General features: G+C 37.2%; 1 protein-coding gene and 2 pseudogenes across 1 annotated transcript; 2 read left to right on the top strand and 1 right to left on the bottom strand.

The window, feature by feature from the left end:
• The first annotated feature begins 1,340 nt into the window (after positions 1 to 1,340).
• On the top strand, positions 1,341 to 4,651 carry LOC133717935 (receptor-like protein 2). The gene is made up of 3 exons (XM_062144695.1): positions 1,341 to 2,924; positions 3,032 to 3,677; positions 4,009 to 4,651. Exons 1-2 carry the CDS (start codon positions 1,345 to 1,347, stop codon positions 3,675 to 3,677), a joined length of 2,226 nt encoding a protein of 741 aa, XP_062000679.1. The 5' UTR covers positions 1,341 to 1,344; the 3' UTR covers positions 4,009 to 4,651.
• Positions 4,652 to 10,009: 5,358 nt separating this feature from the next.
• LOC133716409 (gibberellin 3-beta-dioxygenase 1-like) lies at positions 10,010 to 11,546 on the bottom strand (annotated as a pseudogene).
• A 984-nt stretch (positions 11,547 to 12,530) lies between these two features.
• Positions 12,531 to 13,142, top strand: LOC133716408 (protein RER1A-like; annotated as a pseudogene).
• Positions 13,143 to 15,954: the final 2,812 nt, after the last annotated feature.

Genomic DNA, 15,954 nt, shown 5'->3' with positions numbered 1-15,954 from the left:
TGTTATCAGTAGCAGTGGGTCCTGCAATCTTCAAACAAACAACCTCCAAAATTGCAACAAAGCTGATCCACATTCCCAAAAAAAAAAAAAAAAAAACAAAGGCAATGCATAATAATTTCAACCGGATTACTGGAGGCGAGGATCGAACCACTTCTGTGAAGAACTCAAACCCAAATCTCCACCATAGCAGCACCACTAAAACCCGTCGCCGTGTCAATCACTGAGCCTCCAAACGAAACCCCAAGAGCCGACTCCAGCTTTTGAACCAAATCCTATTTTGAACTCATTGTGATCTCGTCGGAAAATCTCCGAGCTCGAATTCCGATTCCCTCTCTCGGTCTCTGCTAAGTGATATCGATGGAGGAGCTGAGCCCGTCCAATTACAAAGCATTGCAACGATTTTTGGTTTGAAGCAGTTGTGTTTCGTCCAAACTCCGGCCTACTTCAGACGATGCTCCGACTCCGATGAAGAGAGAGAGAGAGAGAGAGCAGTCTGTACCTACCGGGGGGGGGCCGGGGGAGATAGAGAGAGTGCAGATCGGAGAATGGAGGATGAGAGAGAGAGAGAGAGATAGAGAGTGCTGCAGATCGGGGACGAGGAGAGAGACACAGAGAGGACCACATGTAATTAATTAATTAAGTTAAGGGCAAAACTGTCATTTTCATTTAAACAGGGTAAGTTGTTCATTTTGGTGCTTTGAGTCAAGGACCCATATAAATATTTTTATGGCTCCATTGGAGATGCCTTACCTATTTAAACATTTTATATATAAATACCACTCACTTTAGTTTAGGCTTCATTCATTCTGTACAATAATCTTAAGAACACAAGCTTTGAAGTTTAGTTGAAAAAATCATAAACTCTCTAAGTATTATTGTGGTCAACATATCTAGCTAGTGGTATACATGCGGTGATTAATTAATGTAGAAGCTTTGAGTTTGAGCATTAATTAAGATTTTATATCAGCGTCCCTATTAGATTGTGGAATTAGAGGCTCTTAATTTATTTGCAAAGCAGCCATGGATTTCGATATTCTGCTAACAAGTTGCGATTATTACAATATGCAGATTTAAGAAAAGAATGGAGTAGCTTTAAGGAATAAGTTATTAATTCATGTTTTGTCTATGCTTCTTAACAATTCTTAAAGATCACTGGCTGCATCTTATTTGTTTTTATTGCCGTGCTCTCTATGTTATCCAATATCATATAATTTCATTGACATTAATTCTCTGTTTTGCCTATGAAGCCAAAACCTATAGAACAATAAGCTGCTGGCTCCATTGTGTATATATACTACACAAACATGCGAACACCCAAATAAGTCTAAATCTACCACAAACCAAATGGCTCAAGGCTTCATTCTCATTCTAATCTTGTTTTCATCCATTTTATCTCCTCAAGTTCATGGTTGCAGCAAAACTGAAAGCGCTTCTCTCTTGTCCTTCGTCGTCACACTGTCTTCTCCTTCCCTGAATTGGACTTCCAATAATTGTTGTTACTGGGAAGGAATCACTTGTAATCTAGATGGTTTGGTCACTCATTTGAGGTTACCCTCCAAAGGTCTCAAAAACAATGGAGATACTTTTTCTCTATCATTTCTAAAAAATCTAACACATCTTGCTCATCTGAATCTCTCTCACAATTCCCTTTATGGTTCCGTAGATCAAATTGGTTCCTTGTTTCTTGAGGTCATTGATTTAAGTAATAACCTTCTCTCGGGAGAGCTACTACATGTTTTACCATCCACTTCTATCAAAGTTGTGGATTTGTCCCATAATCACTTCACTGGTCCAATTTCATCATCATTCTTTCGACTATCTAGGAATTTGACTAGTTTTCGTGTCAGCAACAATGCCTTCTCAGGGTCTCTCCCATCCTCTATTTGTCTTCGTTCTTCATCCATGATTTCGCTTTTAGATTTTTCATTCAATGAATTCAATGGCAGTCTATCTAGTGGATTAGGGCAGTGTTCAAAACTGAAGGTTTTTCGTGCCGGGAACAATAACCTTTCAGGAATGATTCCAGAAGATTTCTATAATGCTACCACACTTGAAGAAATTGCATTACCTTTATGTTCCCTTTATGGAGTCATTAGTGATAGGGTTGCCAACCTTACTAATCTCTCAATCCTTAACCTATATTTTAATCAATTGAGCGGTGTGCTTCCTTTCCATTTTAGCAAGCTCTCCAAGTTGAAACTTTTGCTCCTTCATTTTAACAGTCTTGAAGGTACTGTGCCTCCATCATTGATGAATTGCACAAGCCTTACAGAATTAAATTTAGGATTCAATCGGTTAGAAGGGGATATTTCTACTTTTAATTTCTCCAAATTAGGTCAACTTAGTAAACTCGACCTAGTGCATAATCATTTCACTGGTCCCTTCCCAATGAGTCTTTATTCATGCAAGTCTTTGAAAGGAATTCGACTTTCACGTAATGATATAGACGGGCAAATACAACCTCTGATTCTTTCATTGAAGTCCTTGTCCTTTCTCTCGCTTGCTAATATTAGATTGACCAATATCACAAAAGCAATGAATATACTGAAGCATTCCAAAAGACTCACATTCCTATCCTTGGGGTTTAGTTTTTTAGATGAGGAAAGTCCAGCTGATTTTGGCATGGCCAATTTTAGTGGATTCCAAAATCTTCGATTTTTGGATATGTCTAATTGTGGGCTCACTGGACAGATCCCAGTATGGTTATCTAACCTTAAGAAACTGGGGTACTTGAATTTGAATTTTAATATGATCACAGGGTCAATTCCAAGTTGGTTGGGTACTCTTCCAAGTCTCTTTCATCTACAGTTGTACTCCAATCTAATTATGGGTCAATTTCCAAAAGAACTTTGCAGACTGCCAATGTTGACATTGAACCAAACCATAGCTAAACTTGATGATTATGGCTATCTTACATTACCTATGTAAGTCAAAACTGATTGCCAAAATTTTAACTAGATCAAGTTTTTATGTTGCTTAACTTCTTTGATAGACCTAATGGTTATCTTATATTAATTAATTGCCTTATCAGATATGATGGTGAAACTTTTAATCAGTTCAACTCTTTGCGTTACTTGCCTCGAGCGATAGACCTGGGTAGCAATAATCTGAGTGGAATTATTCCCAACGAGATTGGTCAACTACAGCTTTTGCGAGACTTATACCTTACGTCCAACGATTTCTCGGGTAACATTCCGGACCAAATATCTCACTTGAAAAACTTAGAGATTTTGGATCTTTCCATGAATCGTTTGTCTGGAGAAATCCCTGGTTCATTGGCGAGTCTTAATTTTTTGTCATATTTTAATGTCTCCTATAATAATCTGGAAGGACCAATACCCAAAAGCACTCAGCTCCAGAGCTTAAGTGCCTCTGCATTTGAGGGGAATCCGGAACTTTGTGGTCGTCCACTTCCAAATGAGTGTGGAGCAACTAAAGGCACTGAGATGGATGATGAGGATGACAAAGAGATGGACAAAGAGAATAAAACTCCATGGTTTTATGTTTCTGCTGCGCTTGGGTTCATTGTAGGATTTTGGGGAGTATGTGGTTCATTAATTTTCAAGAAAACATGGAGATATACATATTTTCGATTCTTTGAAAATGTACAAGATTGGCTCTACGTGGGGATAACAGTCGGTATCAGGAGAATGAAGAGAAGGATTAATTCTCATTAGGTATATTACAAGTATTTAATATGTATTACATAGTGTTTTTTGGTTTTTGATCTATTGCTCATAAAAATAAGTAGAGGTTTTATATATTTCAAAAAGAAGTAAGCACAGATTGCTTTTTTTTTTTTTTTTTTTTCAAGTACCAATGTATGACCCCTAGTGTCCTAATTTGTGTGATAATATTAAAGGATGTGGATTTGAAGTTGGGATGTCATTTGCCATTTGAGAATGAAATAATATTGGATCAAATAGTTTGTGAGAGACTTGGTCATTAGGGTCTGTTATTTTAGCTTTTTCTAATGAATCTATATATCGTTTCATTTCAAAAATGCAGGAAAATCTCTAGACCCTTTCATATCAAATGGAAGCCTCCCGATGATAATCAAGTCAAACTTTGATGGTTCTGTCAAGCATTTCAACTAGTTTTTGTATTTGAGATTCTCATGGTAATCCTATTATTGCGGCTGCTCGAAGAGTTGGTCATGCTGGAGCCTGAACCCCAGATTACAATAAGCATCAAGAGAACCTCCGGAAATAATACCAGGAGTCTCCACAAAGTCTATGTATTTTAACAAGCACCAATTAGCAAAGAGTGCACGAATGGCTACTCCATTTGCTTTGACATAGCAGTGACATACCGGAAAGATAAATCTATAACGAAGAAGTATCATTACAAATAACACATCTTTCCCACTATGTTGCCGCATAGAGATAAATCCGGCGACACTTCGTTTCATCCTGCTGCTAGGAGGTTGCGTCTATTTGATCAAGCAAACAGCTCGCCGCCTCGCTAGGCCAGACAAGGCACACTTAGTGTGCATACCTGGACAACGCCCACGTCTCCCTACCCTAAAATGGCAGGGACCAATATTGTTGTAAAAAATATGGGACGGAATTCCTGTGAAAATAAAACACAGAATAATATGGTAATATCTTGGGAAATAAAAATAATAATATAGATAGAAAATAAAATAAAGTAGGAAAATAATATAATATATAGATTTTTATATAGGAAAACTTATTGAGTCGAGGCATGCAAGTGCACTGTCCTAAGAGAAGATTCGTCCCCTTCTGCACAGGGTTGAATGACGAACTTCCCCCAAGATACAACAACTCTTCGAGCTCCGTCGTGCAGCTAAGAAGCCCCATTGAACCTTAATCACCCGTGCACTCAAAACGGTGTATAAGTAAAGTACGTATATGTATAGTTTGTAAGAATATCTTTGGTAGAGGTATTTGGCTAGAGTGGTTGCATTATGGTGGATTATACTGTCATGTATACCCTCATTATCCGACAATCTAAACTCCCACACATGTGCATGTTTCATGCCTCACCATATGCCTTCCAACCATAGCCACGTACCCTTATATAGGGCACACTTACCATACCATCAATAGCCTCATTAATCATATAACGGTCAAATAATAATCAAATATTTAAAACATAAAACCGTTAAACCATAAATAGAGAAATAAACACAAAATAAAAAATATGAGAAAATTACATATAAGTGAATTTTTAAGGTGTTGTTTTAGCCTAAAGGCCACCCAATATTTTCTTCCTTCATAAGGCCACCAGATACAAAATAGGATTAAATTTTGAACATTAAAAATAAAGGAATTTATAGTTCTGCCACTCTCAAAACAGACCCAAATTGTGATATATATCAATCTAGGGTTTGTTTCATTTTCAGAAACGCATCCTTCTCTCTCTCTCGTCGCCGGCGCACGTTCTCTCTCGTCGCCGGGACACTCTCTCATCTCCGACGTTCTCCCTCGTCGATGGGCCTCTCTCAACCGCCTCTTGATCTGGACCTCGTCGCCGGCGCTCTTTCGATTTTCTGTGGAGTATCTTTGTTTGCAGTAGCTTTCTCTTATCTTTGTTTGCAGTAGCTTTCTCATTTCAATTTCGATTTGCTGTGGAGTATCTTTGTTTGCAGTAGCTTTCTCTTTTCAATTTCGATTTGTTGTGGAGCATCTTTGTTTGCAGTAGCTTTGTCTTTCAATTTCAATTTGCTGTGGAGTATCTTTCAATTTCAATTTGCTAGTATGCTTGACAGTCTTTCGTTGTAGCGATTGTTCTGCTTTGGAGTATCTTTTAGAATGTTTGGCAGTATGTTTCATGATGCTTGACAGTAGCTTATCTTTAACAACAACTTGGCTTACCAGCTTGCATGTTTAACAAGAGCTTTCTGGTTCTATCTCAATAGCTTTATGGTTCTTTGACAGTAGCTTTACACATCTACTACAGTAGCTTGTTTAGTCTTTTACAGTAGCTTTTTGTTGTTTTTGTCAGTATCTTTTGTAGCCTTCCACTGTAGCTTTCTTATTCTTTAATAGTAGCTTTGTTTGTTATCTTCTCTCATTCTTTTCTCTACTTGCAGGAAGGAAAAATGGCTGAACATAGAGACCGAGCACCACAGTATAGAGCAAGTCTACAGTCATTCAACGAGAAGATGAAAACCTACAAAGGGATGATCAGTCCAGATGTAATGTTGAGGTTGAATAGGACACCATTATGGGAGATCATTTATGTCTTCCATCATGGACTTTTAAAAGACAGAGAATGCAGAAAAGTAGATGAGGACATTTACATATGTGGCAGTTGATTTTGGTAATAACTTTTCATTCATGCTTTGTAGTAGCTTTAAGATTGCTTGGTAATAGCTTTCATATGTGTACAGTAGCTTTTAGACCTTCTAAAACGATTACCAGATTTTGTGTTTAGCAAGAGCTTTATAATTTTGTATTAGTACCTTTAGTGTTCTTTAACAATAGATTTATGCTTCATCTATAATATCTTTCTGTTTGGTAGCCACTTTGATGTTTGGTAGAGCTTTCAGGTTTTTCACTTTCATATCGGCAGTAGTTTTCATCCTTGTTCTTAGTATCTTTTTGATTCTTTTGTAGTAGCCTTCCATGTCTCTAGGAGTAGCTTTTGTGTTGCTGGATAGTAGCTTCCTTACTCATATAGAGTAGCAGTCTCAGTTTGGGAGTAGCTTTCATGTTGTTTGGTACTAGCTTTGTCAGTCTCTAGGAGTAGCTTTCAACTTCTGTTTCTTAGTAGCATCTTTCTCAATCGTTGGAATAGCTGTGTTAGTCCCAGGGAGTAGCTTGTGTTCCTTGGTTGCAGCAAAGCTTCGGTCCTCATGCTTTTCATTGTCTGCTATTACTGTAGCACAAATGCTTGGGAAGATATTGTTGGATACAAATGCTTATGATGAGTACATAAATGTTATTCTTGCAGCATTCATACTTCTTAATACTTTAGTTGCATCACATTTAATTGTTGTTATGCTTTTCTAATAGTTGATATGATTAGTTTGGTGGTACTTTTCTGAGCCTTTGAGAGTAGCGTTCTTAATATATGGGAGTAGCTTTTTTGTTTCATAGGAGCAGCATTCCTAATTAATGTTGAATATGTCAGCAGCTTTTGTGCTCACTAACAATAGCTTTTATATTAACTGGCAGTAGTTATCCAATTCCTTGAAGAAGAAGACCTTGAAGAGGAACTGGTTAGAGAGAAGAGGAAAGGGAGGAAGCAAGCTAGAAGGCTGAATTTCGAATCAAGCATAAAAAAGCAAGCCTACTAAAGACAAGGAGTTCATTTATGCCAATAAAAGAAGAAGGAGCGGCAAGAGGCATTAGATGATAATTCGACCAGTAGCTTCATGTAGTGGTGACAATAGATTTTTTAGTCTATGAAAGTAGCATTTTCATGTGTTGATCGTAGCTTTATGATTGTTTTATTTCCAACTTTGATATTTGATGAAAAATTTACTGGTGACAATAGTATTTTGAAGTATTGACAGTGGCTTGATGAAGTGTTGACAGTAGCTTTGTGTGTAATTCTCAGCTTTGATATTTGATGGAAAATGATGTCTATTTTGATATTTTCAGCATTAATTTTCATCTTTAACATGAATGTCTTTTTCCAACTTCATTTTGTAACTGTTCTTGCTATGGGCAGTTTGGCACATTTATGTCTGATATTTCCATGAATCAGACTAATGAAAAGGGCAAAAGGCAACTCCAATCTTACATAACCATTGTGTAACTTAAAAACATAATAAAAATAGGTAAAGCAAAAATTGTAAAAATGTAATGAACTTAAAAGCTTAGACATCCAATAAGATTCTCAACAAATTGAAACTGTTGGAATTATGACAAAGTTAAACACCAAAGTTCAACATCAATCTTGAAAGTTATTGCAGAAGCTGTTCCCATTGTAAAAAAATTCGAATATAGTAAAAGCTATTACTGAAGCAAAAACTACTCCCATTGCTGTAAAGAAAAATACTCCCAATATTGTCAAAAGCCACTCTCAATGTTTTAGAAAGCTATGCATCTGTTCATGTACTAGTGTCAGCTTTCAGATTTGCACCATACATGTTGCCTTGTTGTGGAGCCCCTACTCACCACATCTACCACCCTTAATAGGCCTTGTCTTGCCACCTTCTGCAATAGACTTCATCCAAACAGATTTTGACCGGGACAATGGACTTCAAATCAATGGAGACTTCACAACAGAAGCTTAAGAGAATAAACAAAAGCTAATGGAATCATATTGAAAAAATACTAGCAGAACAGAATAAAGTCACTATGATAGTTATACAAAGCTACTAAGTGCATTCAACAACGAAGAAATAGTGGAAGAACAAAGATATGACAAAGATTAGTATTATAATCAGGAATGAAGACAGCAGCACCTATCTCTATCAATCAGATAGCTTTTAGTTTTGATATGAATGAAAACACAATGAAACTGATAAGTAATGCACAGTAGCTTAGTTTGCTAATGATAGTAGCTTGTGGAAAGCATGACAGCAGCATTTCAAAACTGCAGCAGTAGCTATTTTGCAGTATATCAATTCTCCAAAAAAAGAAAACAAATAAACCAACAAATAATGCATAATAAGTTCATCTTATAGCAATAGTAGCTTATCAAAACTATTCCAGTAAAATTTTTATAGAGGATCAATATCTTTTTCTATAGGATATCAAAACGAAAATCACAAAATAACTCTATGACCAAAGCAACAGAACCAAAATGAAAATCACAAACCAATAATAGGGGAATGAGTCACAATTCAAACATAATCAATTGACTTTATGATGATACATATCCACTTTACAACACAACCAATTGTACTTTCAACGAAATGAATCAATCTATATTCTATATTAGTTTCCAAAGCTCAGGTTTTGAATTGAAATAAAATTAATTTCAAACAAAATCAAAAAAGAAAAACACATCAAAGACGAAGCAGTCAAGGTCGAGGACTTGAAGATGAAAACGCTGCGGTGATGGCTCCGGCGGATCGTGTAACGCATTCCCGATGGAGGTGGATGCAATTGATTGGAGAATCGATCGCCGGTGACGTGAGAGGGACCTCGAGATGCTTCAATTAGACAAGTGGCCGTCGTGCTTGGAACACCGAGATCTCTCGCCGTTTAGGTCATAGCTAGGGTTGATGAAGGTCGTAGGCGTCTTGATCGCCGTTGCTGGAAGCTAGAGAAACAAAAGCGACAAATGGTTGTCAGAGGACGAAGAGGAAGAAAGAGCGCTTCCCTGGGAGAGTCGCACAGAGAGAGAGAGAGAGAGAGAGAAGACGGAGAAAATGAGTAAACTGAGATCAGCGATTTGATTTTCTTAGGTAGAAGGGCAAAATCGTCAGAGAACAAATTATTTTGAAGATGCAAGTGGCCTTATATGTACAAGAAAAATAAGGTGGCCTTATGGTTAATTAAAGTTTCAAAATGACACTTGTGAGTAATTTTCTAAAAAAAAAACCCCCAAAATAAATAAATAAATAAATAAAATATATTTTAATTTTAAATCATAAAATTTCCAACAATATTTCTTCTTATTCAAAGAAGGATGGACAAAATTAGTTGAACGCTTACCCAAATGCCAATCTAGGTGGTTTATACTTTATAGTTGATCAATTAGGTTATCTATGCATGCGCATGAGATTGTAGTTAAAGTACACACGCTACTTCGAAACTAAAAACAAACCTACGCAAATCTGATTCAAAGTATTCATTCTTCAACCTCACTAAAACTAAAACAAATAAAATCAATGAACGAAACTTTTAGGGTGGAAACAAAGTACTGATGTGTATAAACAAAAGAAGAAATCGATACAATTAAGAGAAGAAAGTAGTAATGCTGCTAGCAAAGAAAAGATTATTACATTAAATAGAGCATTTGGCGAGTTTAGCTCTTCATCGCAAATGGTACAGAGCACTAACAGTTTCGAAAGAAAGAACTAATACCTCCTAGAAACTCATCAACGATTTTATTTGAAAAAATTAATACTCAATCATAAAATTTAAGTTTTAACAAAAGAAAGAGCCGCTTGAAAATGCTTAGCCTTTAGACCACGGTACTCCTTTAATGTGACCGGATGATACTTAGGAACTTGTCCGGAGTCAGCAAAGGTCTTAGAGAGGAGCGGGGAGACGATAAAGTTTGTTGGAGGCGAACAGATGTAGGCGACTGAGATCCGATGGTACTTTTGGTTCACCGCCGCACGATGAAGAACACTAACAAATCGACCATTGGACAGAATATGGAGGAAATCACCAAGGTTCACGGTCAGTGCATCAGGAATGGGCTGTACCGTAATCCACCCAACTCCGTCTTTGAAGATTTGGAGACCCTCGGTCCGGGAGTGCAGTATGGTAAATAAGGAACTGTCAGTGTGTGGTGCTAGACCTACAGCTCGAGTCGGGTCAGGGCAAGGAGGATAAGAATTTAGCTGTAAAGCAGAATTGCACGTATTACTTGGATCATCAAACCAATTCACTTCTTCTTCAGAAATGCTTAAGAATTTGAAGATGATGCGGATTAGTTGCTCTACTAAGGCCTTTACTTGCTTCTGATAACCATTCATTGTATTACTGCAAAAGTACATAATTAGTAAACTAGATGCCAGTTATTTGCTCTAACCAACCATGAAGGATATATACAACGCTGATCACAACCCTTAATTTTTGATTTTGCAGTTTTAATTGCTGATGAAACTAAGAATTCAGAAAATAACGAAATATGTAGGATCTAAGAATTTAGAAATAACAATTATGTGTATATTTTTAGACCCTAGACCCTAAAAATAACAATTATGTGTATATTTTTAGACCCTAGAATTACGTGTGGCCTGTATCTTATGAGGTCTACTTTGGTACAGCAATTAATTCAGATATAAAGAAATTATAGACCCAATTTCGATATCGAAGAAAATTAGATGAAAACATTGATTAAAACCACTAAATAATAGTAAAGCAGAATATCAAAAAGCTATTCCATCATTTCCGGGTAATATCAGTACTTGTAGCAAAACAAAAATTTTAAATTTCAAAGTAACTATCATTTATCGACATTGTAGTTCGTGGTCTTTTACGACTTACCAAAACCCTTGATAGTCATGAGGCCAAAGCACCCTAGCCTGATCAACTGGAGACCCCATGATGGTAAACCCTTCATGCCACAGTTTCCGGGGAAGCAAGGCCTGCGACGGCGGGTTACCGTATCCGCTACTAGCCCCGCCCGGAGTCCGCAATGTCTTCAATTTTTGGTCGATCAGCTGGGAGAGCAAACAAACTATGAACCTCAGATTCTACATCCTCCACAAGCTTTCTAGGAATCCCATGACCTATCAACTGGAAAATTCCCCATGTTTCACATGCCTGGATAATGAGTTCTGTGGCATTCGGATCCATGAGGTCGATAACCGGAATAGATGGCTGGTCACTACCAGAGTAGACCTCATAAGATTCAGGCCACACGTATGAGTCAGGCAATGTCTTGACTGAGCCAAAGTCGAGGGGGACAACATGCTTGTAGGCTTGATCTGGTGGAATAGCCATAACCAACTAATTCTTAAGATGAAAAAGAGTAGGTTCACTTACTCAGAATGGTTATAGACAGAGAGCTGGTGATCCTTATATGGAATCTTATCCCACATACGAAAATAAATCAGATTTCAAGTATGAATATATGCATTTCTATAAAATGACGGTACAATTAATTGCATTTATGAAAAAAGTTATATTCTGGCTTTGCATGACTTGCAAATGTCCTTAACTTGTAGAATTCTGCAGGCTCTCCAGCACAGGAAAAACACAGAGATAAATCAGTTTCCTTGGAAATAAAAACCTAAAAACTGCCTCGTTTAGTTCTCTCTTGCGCATGCCTTGCACGTGTCCTTAAGACACCTTAATCTGGTGGCACCTTCAGCCTCATTAAAAGACACTTGATTTTTTTTTTTTAGATTAATAGGATAAACAACTTACAAGAGGATGAAAGTCGTCCAGTGCAGCAATAGGTTAATGTTGGGCTTACTGAGGTACATTACATTCGTTGAGGTACATTGCATTCAGCCTTACTGAGTTTGTTGGGCGCTTAATGTAAAAATATTTTACAATATATTTGATACTAACTTATAATTTTTGGGGAAAAATTCACCAACAGTGTCTGGACACTTAGGGGACTTTCAGAATGATACCTGAACTTATAAAGTTATCAATGTGATACCTGGACTCATTTTTTTGTATCAACGTCGTACCTACGATCAATTTCCGTCACGGGACCGTTAAATTTTACACGTGCAATGCACGTGAGTCACTTAATGAAGACAAAATGACCGATTTACCCTCAAATTTTTTTTTTTTTTCTTTTCTTTTCTTTCTTTCTTTATTTCTTTATTTCTTCTTCTTGTTCTTTTTTGGTTTCTTCTTCCCCAGATTCAAATCATCAAGATTCAAATCACCACCGCTGCGTCTCAATCCAGAGAAGAAGAGGGACCAACCGACCGACACACCTCGAGCAATGAACCCCAAGAGGGCCCCACAATGGACACCGGAGCGGCGAGAGTGGGTCTGGCCGCGTCGTCGTCGTCGGCGGAGGACCCGTCGTCTCGGGGGATCGCCGCTCGACGCTGTCCAGGCGTGGAGCTTCGGCGTGTCGCGCCGATACCAGCACCGGCTCGACAAAACTACGCCGCACGTCCTCCACCGCTGGCTCGCAACCCTCGGTGTGGCCTTGGTCTACGTCCTCCGCGTCTACTTCGTCCAGGGATTCTACATCATGTCATACGGCTTGGGGATCTACCTCCTGAACTTGCTCATCGACTTTCTCTCTCCTCAGGTCGACCCGGAGATCCACGACCTTTCCGACGGCCCCAGCCTCCCGACTCGCGGATCCGACGAGTTCCGCCCCTTCGTTCGACGCCTCCCGAGTTTAAATTCTGGTAATTTCGAATTCTAATAGGAAAAAAGTTTTGAATTTTATGAACTTGTGGTTGAGGATTTGGTTTCTAGAGATGCACTGCATGTGTTAGATGAAATGCCGGTTAGAGGATTTGGTTTCGAGACGAATGCATTGAATTTAGGTTTGGATATGTTTGTTTGTTTGGAAGGTACTCAATTACAAAGGCGTTTTGCATTGCTTTCGTGATGATTTGAATCTGGGGAAGAAGAAACCAAAAAAGAAGAAGAAGAAGAAGAAGAAATAAAGAAATAAAGAAAGAAAGAAAAGAAAAAAAAAATTGAGGGTAAATCGGTCATTTTGTCTTCATTAAGTGACTCACGTGTAAAATTTAACGGTCCCGTGACGGAAATTGATCATAGGTACGACGTTGATACGAAAAAATGAGTTCAGGTATCACATTGATAACTTTGTAAGTTCAGGTATCATTCTGAAAGCCCCCTAAGTGTCCAGACACCGTTGGTGAATTTTTCCCTAATTTTTGTATTATAGGGAAGCAAAAATCAAAGTTTTGAGCAATTTTTCATTCCTAATTCTAACAGATTCTCTATTTTACAGCAACCTCTAAAATCTCCATAATCTTCCTTAAAATAAAAGAGATTACTATAAATTTAGAGAATTTTGTTTTCTCTTTCCTCACTATCCCTAAAATGGGGATAGTTAGAGAGAATCTGTTAGAGCAAAAGAGACTCATTTTTCCCTAAAATAGAGAAAAATAATTTAAAATATGGGGAAGTTGTTGGAGTTGCTCTTAGTTATTAGTGTTATTCTAAGATTCTAATTATCTTAGGGTGCGGTTATTTTCACAAAAGTAACAACTATGAGCAATGTTTTTTTTTATATATTTTAAATTTTTACTTTTGGTGTTCACAAAGGGTATTGCAAATATTTTGATGAAGCTAGCACTAATAGTTTTGTGCATTGAATAACGAATTAAAAATGAGAAAGGAACAAAAAGACAAAAAATAGTAATAAATTTAGATTTGGATGGAGAATAAGAAGATTCATTAAAAATTAATTAGCCTCTATATTTAATTAATTGGTTATGTATTTAGTTTTCCTTACCGATTTTGATTTTACAAAATTAGTGTACTTATTAGTCATTTTGCACTTGGGTAATATAGTCTTTCAATAATTCAAATATTAGTAAGGTGAATTAAGAAAATGATTTACATTTGGGTAATTTAGTCTTTCAATAATTCAAATAGGGTGGTTTTAGTTGGACTCTAAATTTGCTATTTGGACCTCCCATACTTAGTACACCTATAATTTACTTTTTAGAATACTTGAAAAGCTAAGTAAACCTCCTTATTTTTACCAAAACACCCTTGAGCATGAGTTACAACAATATGTTACTCTACTTAAAAAAAAAAAAAAATTTGTTACTCTACTTTTTATCTGTATCTTCAACCATGAAAAGAAGAATGAATCAAAATCACATGATATTGCTCTCTTATGAGTAGGTTTCTCCTCCATCAAAATTAATCAGAGGGTTAGTTCTCGATCTTGATATGTTGCTGGAATCCCTTTGAATTTGTTAAAAGAAGGATTTCAAGGGTTTTGGGTTGGAAGATTGAGTAATGATTATATCATAATATTCAATGAATTTAGTTTAATAAAATTCCAAAAATTATTTTGAATTTACTTTTGTATTAAATGATGGGCTATCTATATAAACTACTCTTTTTACTTAATTGTCTTAAGTAAATTATAAAACTATATAGGTAATATAAGGAAATTCCGGGGGAAAAAAATTAATTGAATGACTGAATGTTATATTCGGGGGAGGTAATATATATATATATATATATATATATATATATATATATATTAAATTTTTTCTCTCTTTGATCTTATTTGTCTTTTCATATGACCTGACAAAGTCTATTTATAATTGAAAAAAATTGGAGATCTAAATATCAAAATTTGGAGGTCCAACTAGAACCTCTCATTCAAATATTAGTAGGGTGAAATAAGAAAATATATGGTGTGGTAGCAATAGCCACACCCTTATTTTAACATGTTATAGGCACACCCTTATTTTAGGGAAAATTTCAAGAACAGTACATGAACTGTTGACCATTCTGAAGTTCAGTGTATCAGGTTTCAAAGAATTAACTTCGGTACATGACGTTACAATCCCGACCCAAAATCAGTGTATGCCGTTACGGCCCCCGTTAGTCAATCTGATTTTAGTCAAATTTGTAAGGGCAAATCTGTCTCTTCATGAATTAACAAAAAAAATTGCAGAAGAAGAAGAAGGAAGGAGGAGAAGGAGGAGGAGGAGGAGGAAGAAGAAGAGGAGGAGGAGGAGGAGGAGGAAGAAGAAGAAGAAGAAGAAGAAGCAGGAAGAGGAAGAGGAGGAAAAAATCAGATAATCTGGGTATCCAAATCAAATCGGGGAGGGAGAGAGGAAGAAGAAGGAGAAAAAGGAGGAAGGAGAAGAAGGAAGGAGAAAGATACCCAGAATTGGGTGTCCGTATGTGTGAGAGAGAGAGGTAAAAACTCAAAATTATGCTTTGAAAATTGAATAATTGCATAGGTTTAACGGTGTTATTGACGTCATGTACAAAAAGTGGGTCGGGATTGGAACTTCATGTACCAAAGTTAATGTAATAACCTAGTTTTTTTTAATCAAACAATTTGGTGGCAAACACCGGTTCCGTGATTTAAGGTTAGTGGACAATTGCATAATTTGAAGGCCGGTGCTTTAACATGATTATGCATGAGTGGAAGAACGAATCAATTAAGCTAAGAAACGAATTCTCTCTCTCTCACGTCCGAAACCACCCAAAACAGAGCAAAACTTCTCCAAACTCTCTCTCACTCCACCGGCCACCAATCAAGACCAGAACACTTCCTATAGCTTCGCCTCGACCTTGCGCAGCTGCAGGTGGCAGCCTTGAACCACGACATGGCCACCAGCGGCGGCGGGAAGCTCCGCCCGGTTTGAGCTCGTTTTGGTTCCAAGCTTGATATCTCAAGCTACCGGCCAACAATCCTCACCAA

Source organism: Rosa rugosa, chromosome 6 (assembly GCF_958449725.1).
Source record: "Rosa rugosa chromosome 6, drRosRugo1.1, whole genome shotgun sequence".
Taxonomy (NCBI): domain Eukaryota; kingdom Viridiplantae; phylum Streptophyta; class Magnoliopsida; order Rosales; family Rosaceae; genus Rosa; species Rosa rugosa.
Note: the sequence above shows the minus strand (reverse complement) of the source record. Positions and strands in the feature narration are given on the sequence as shown.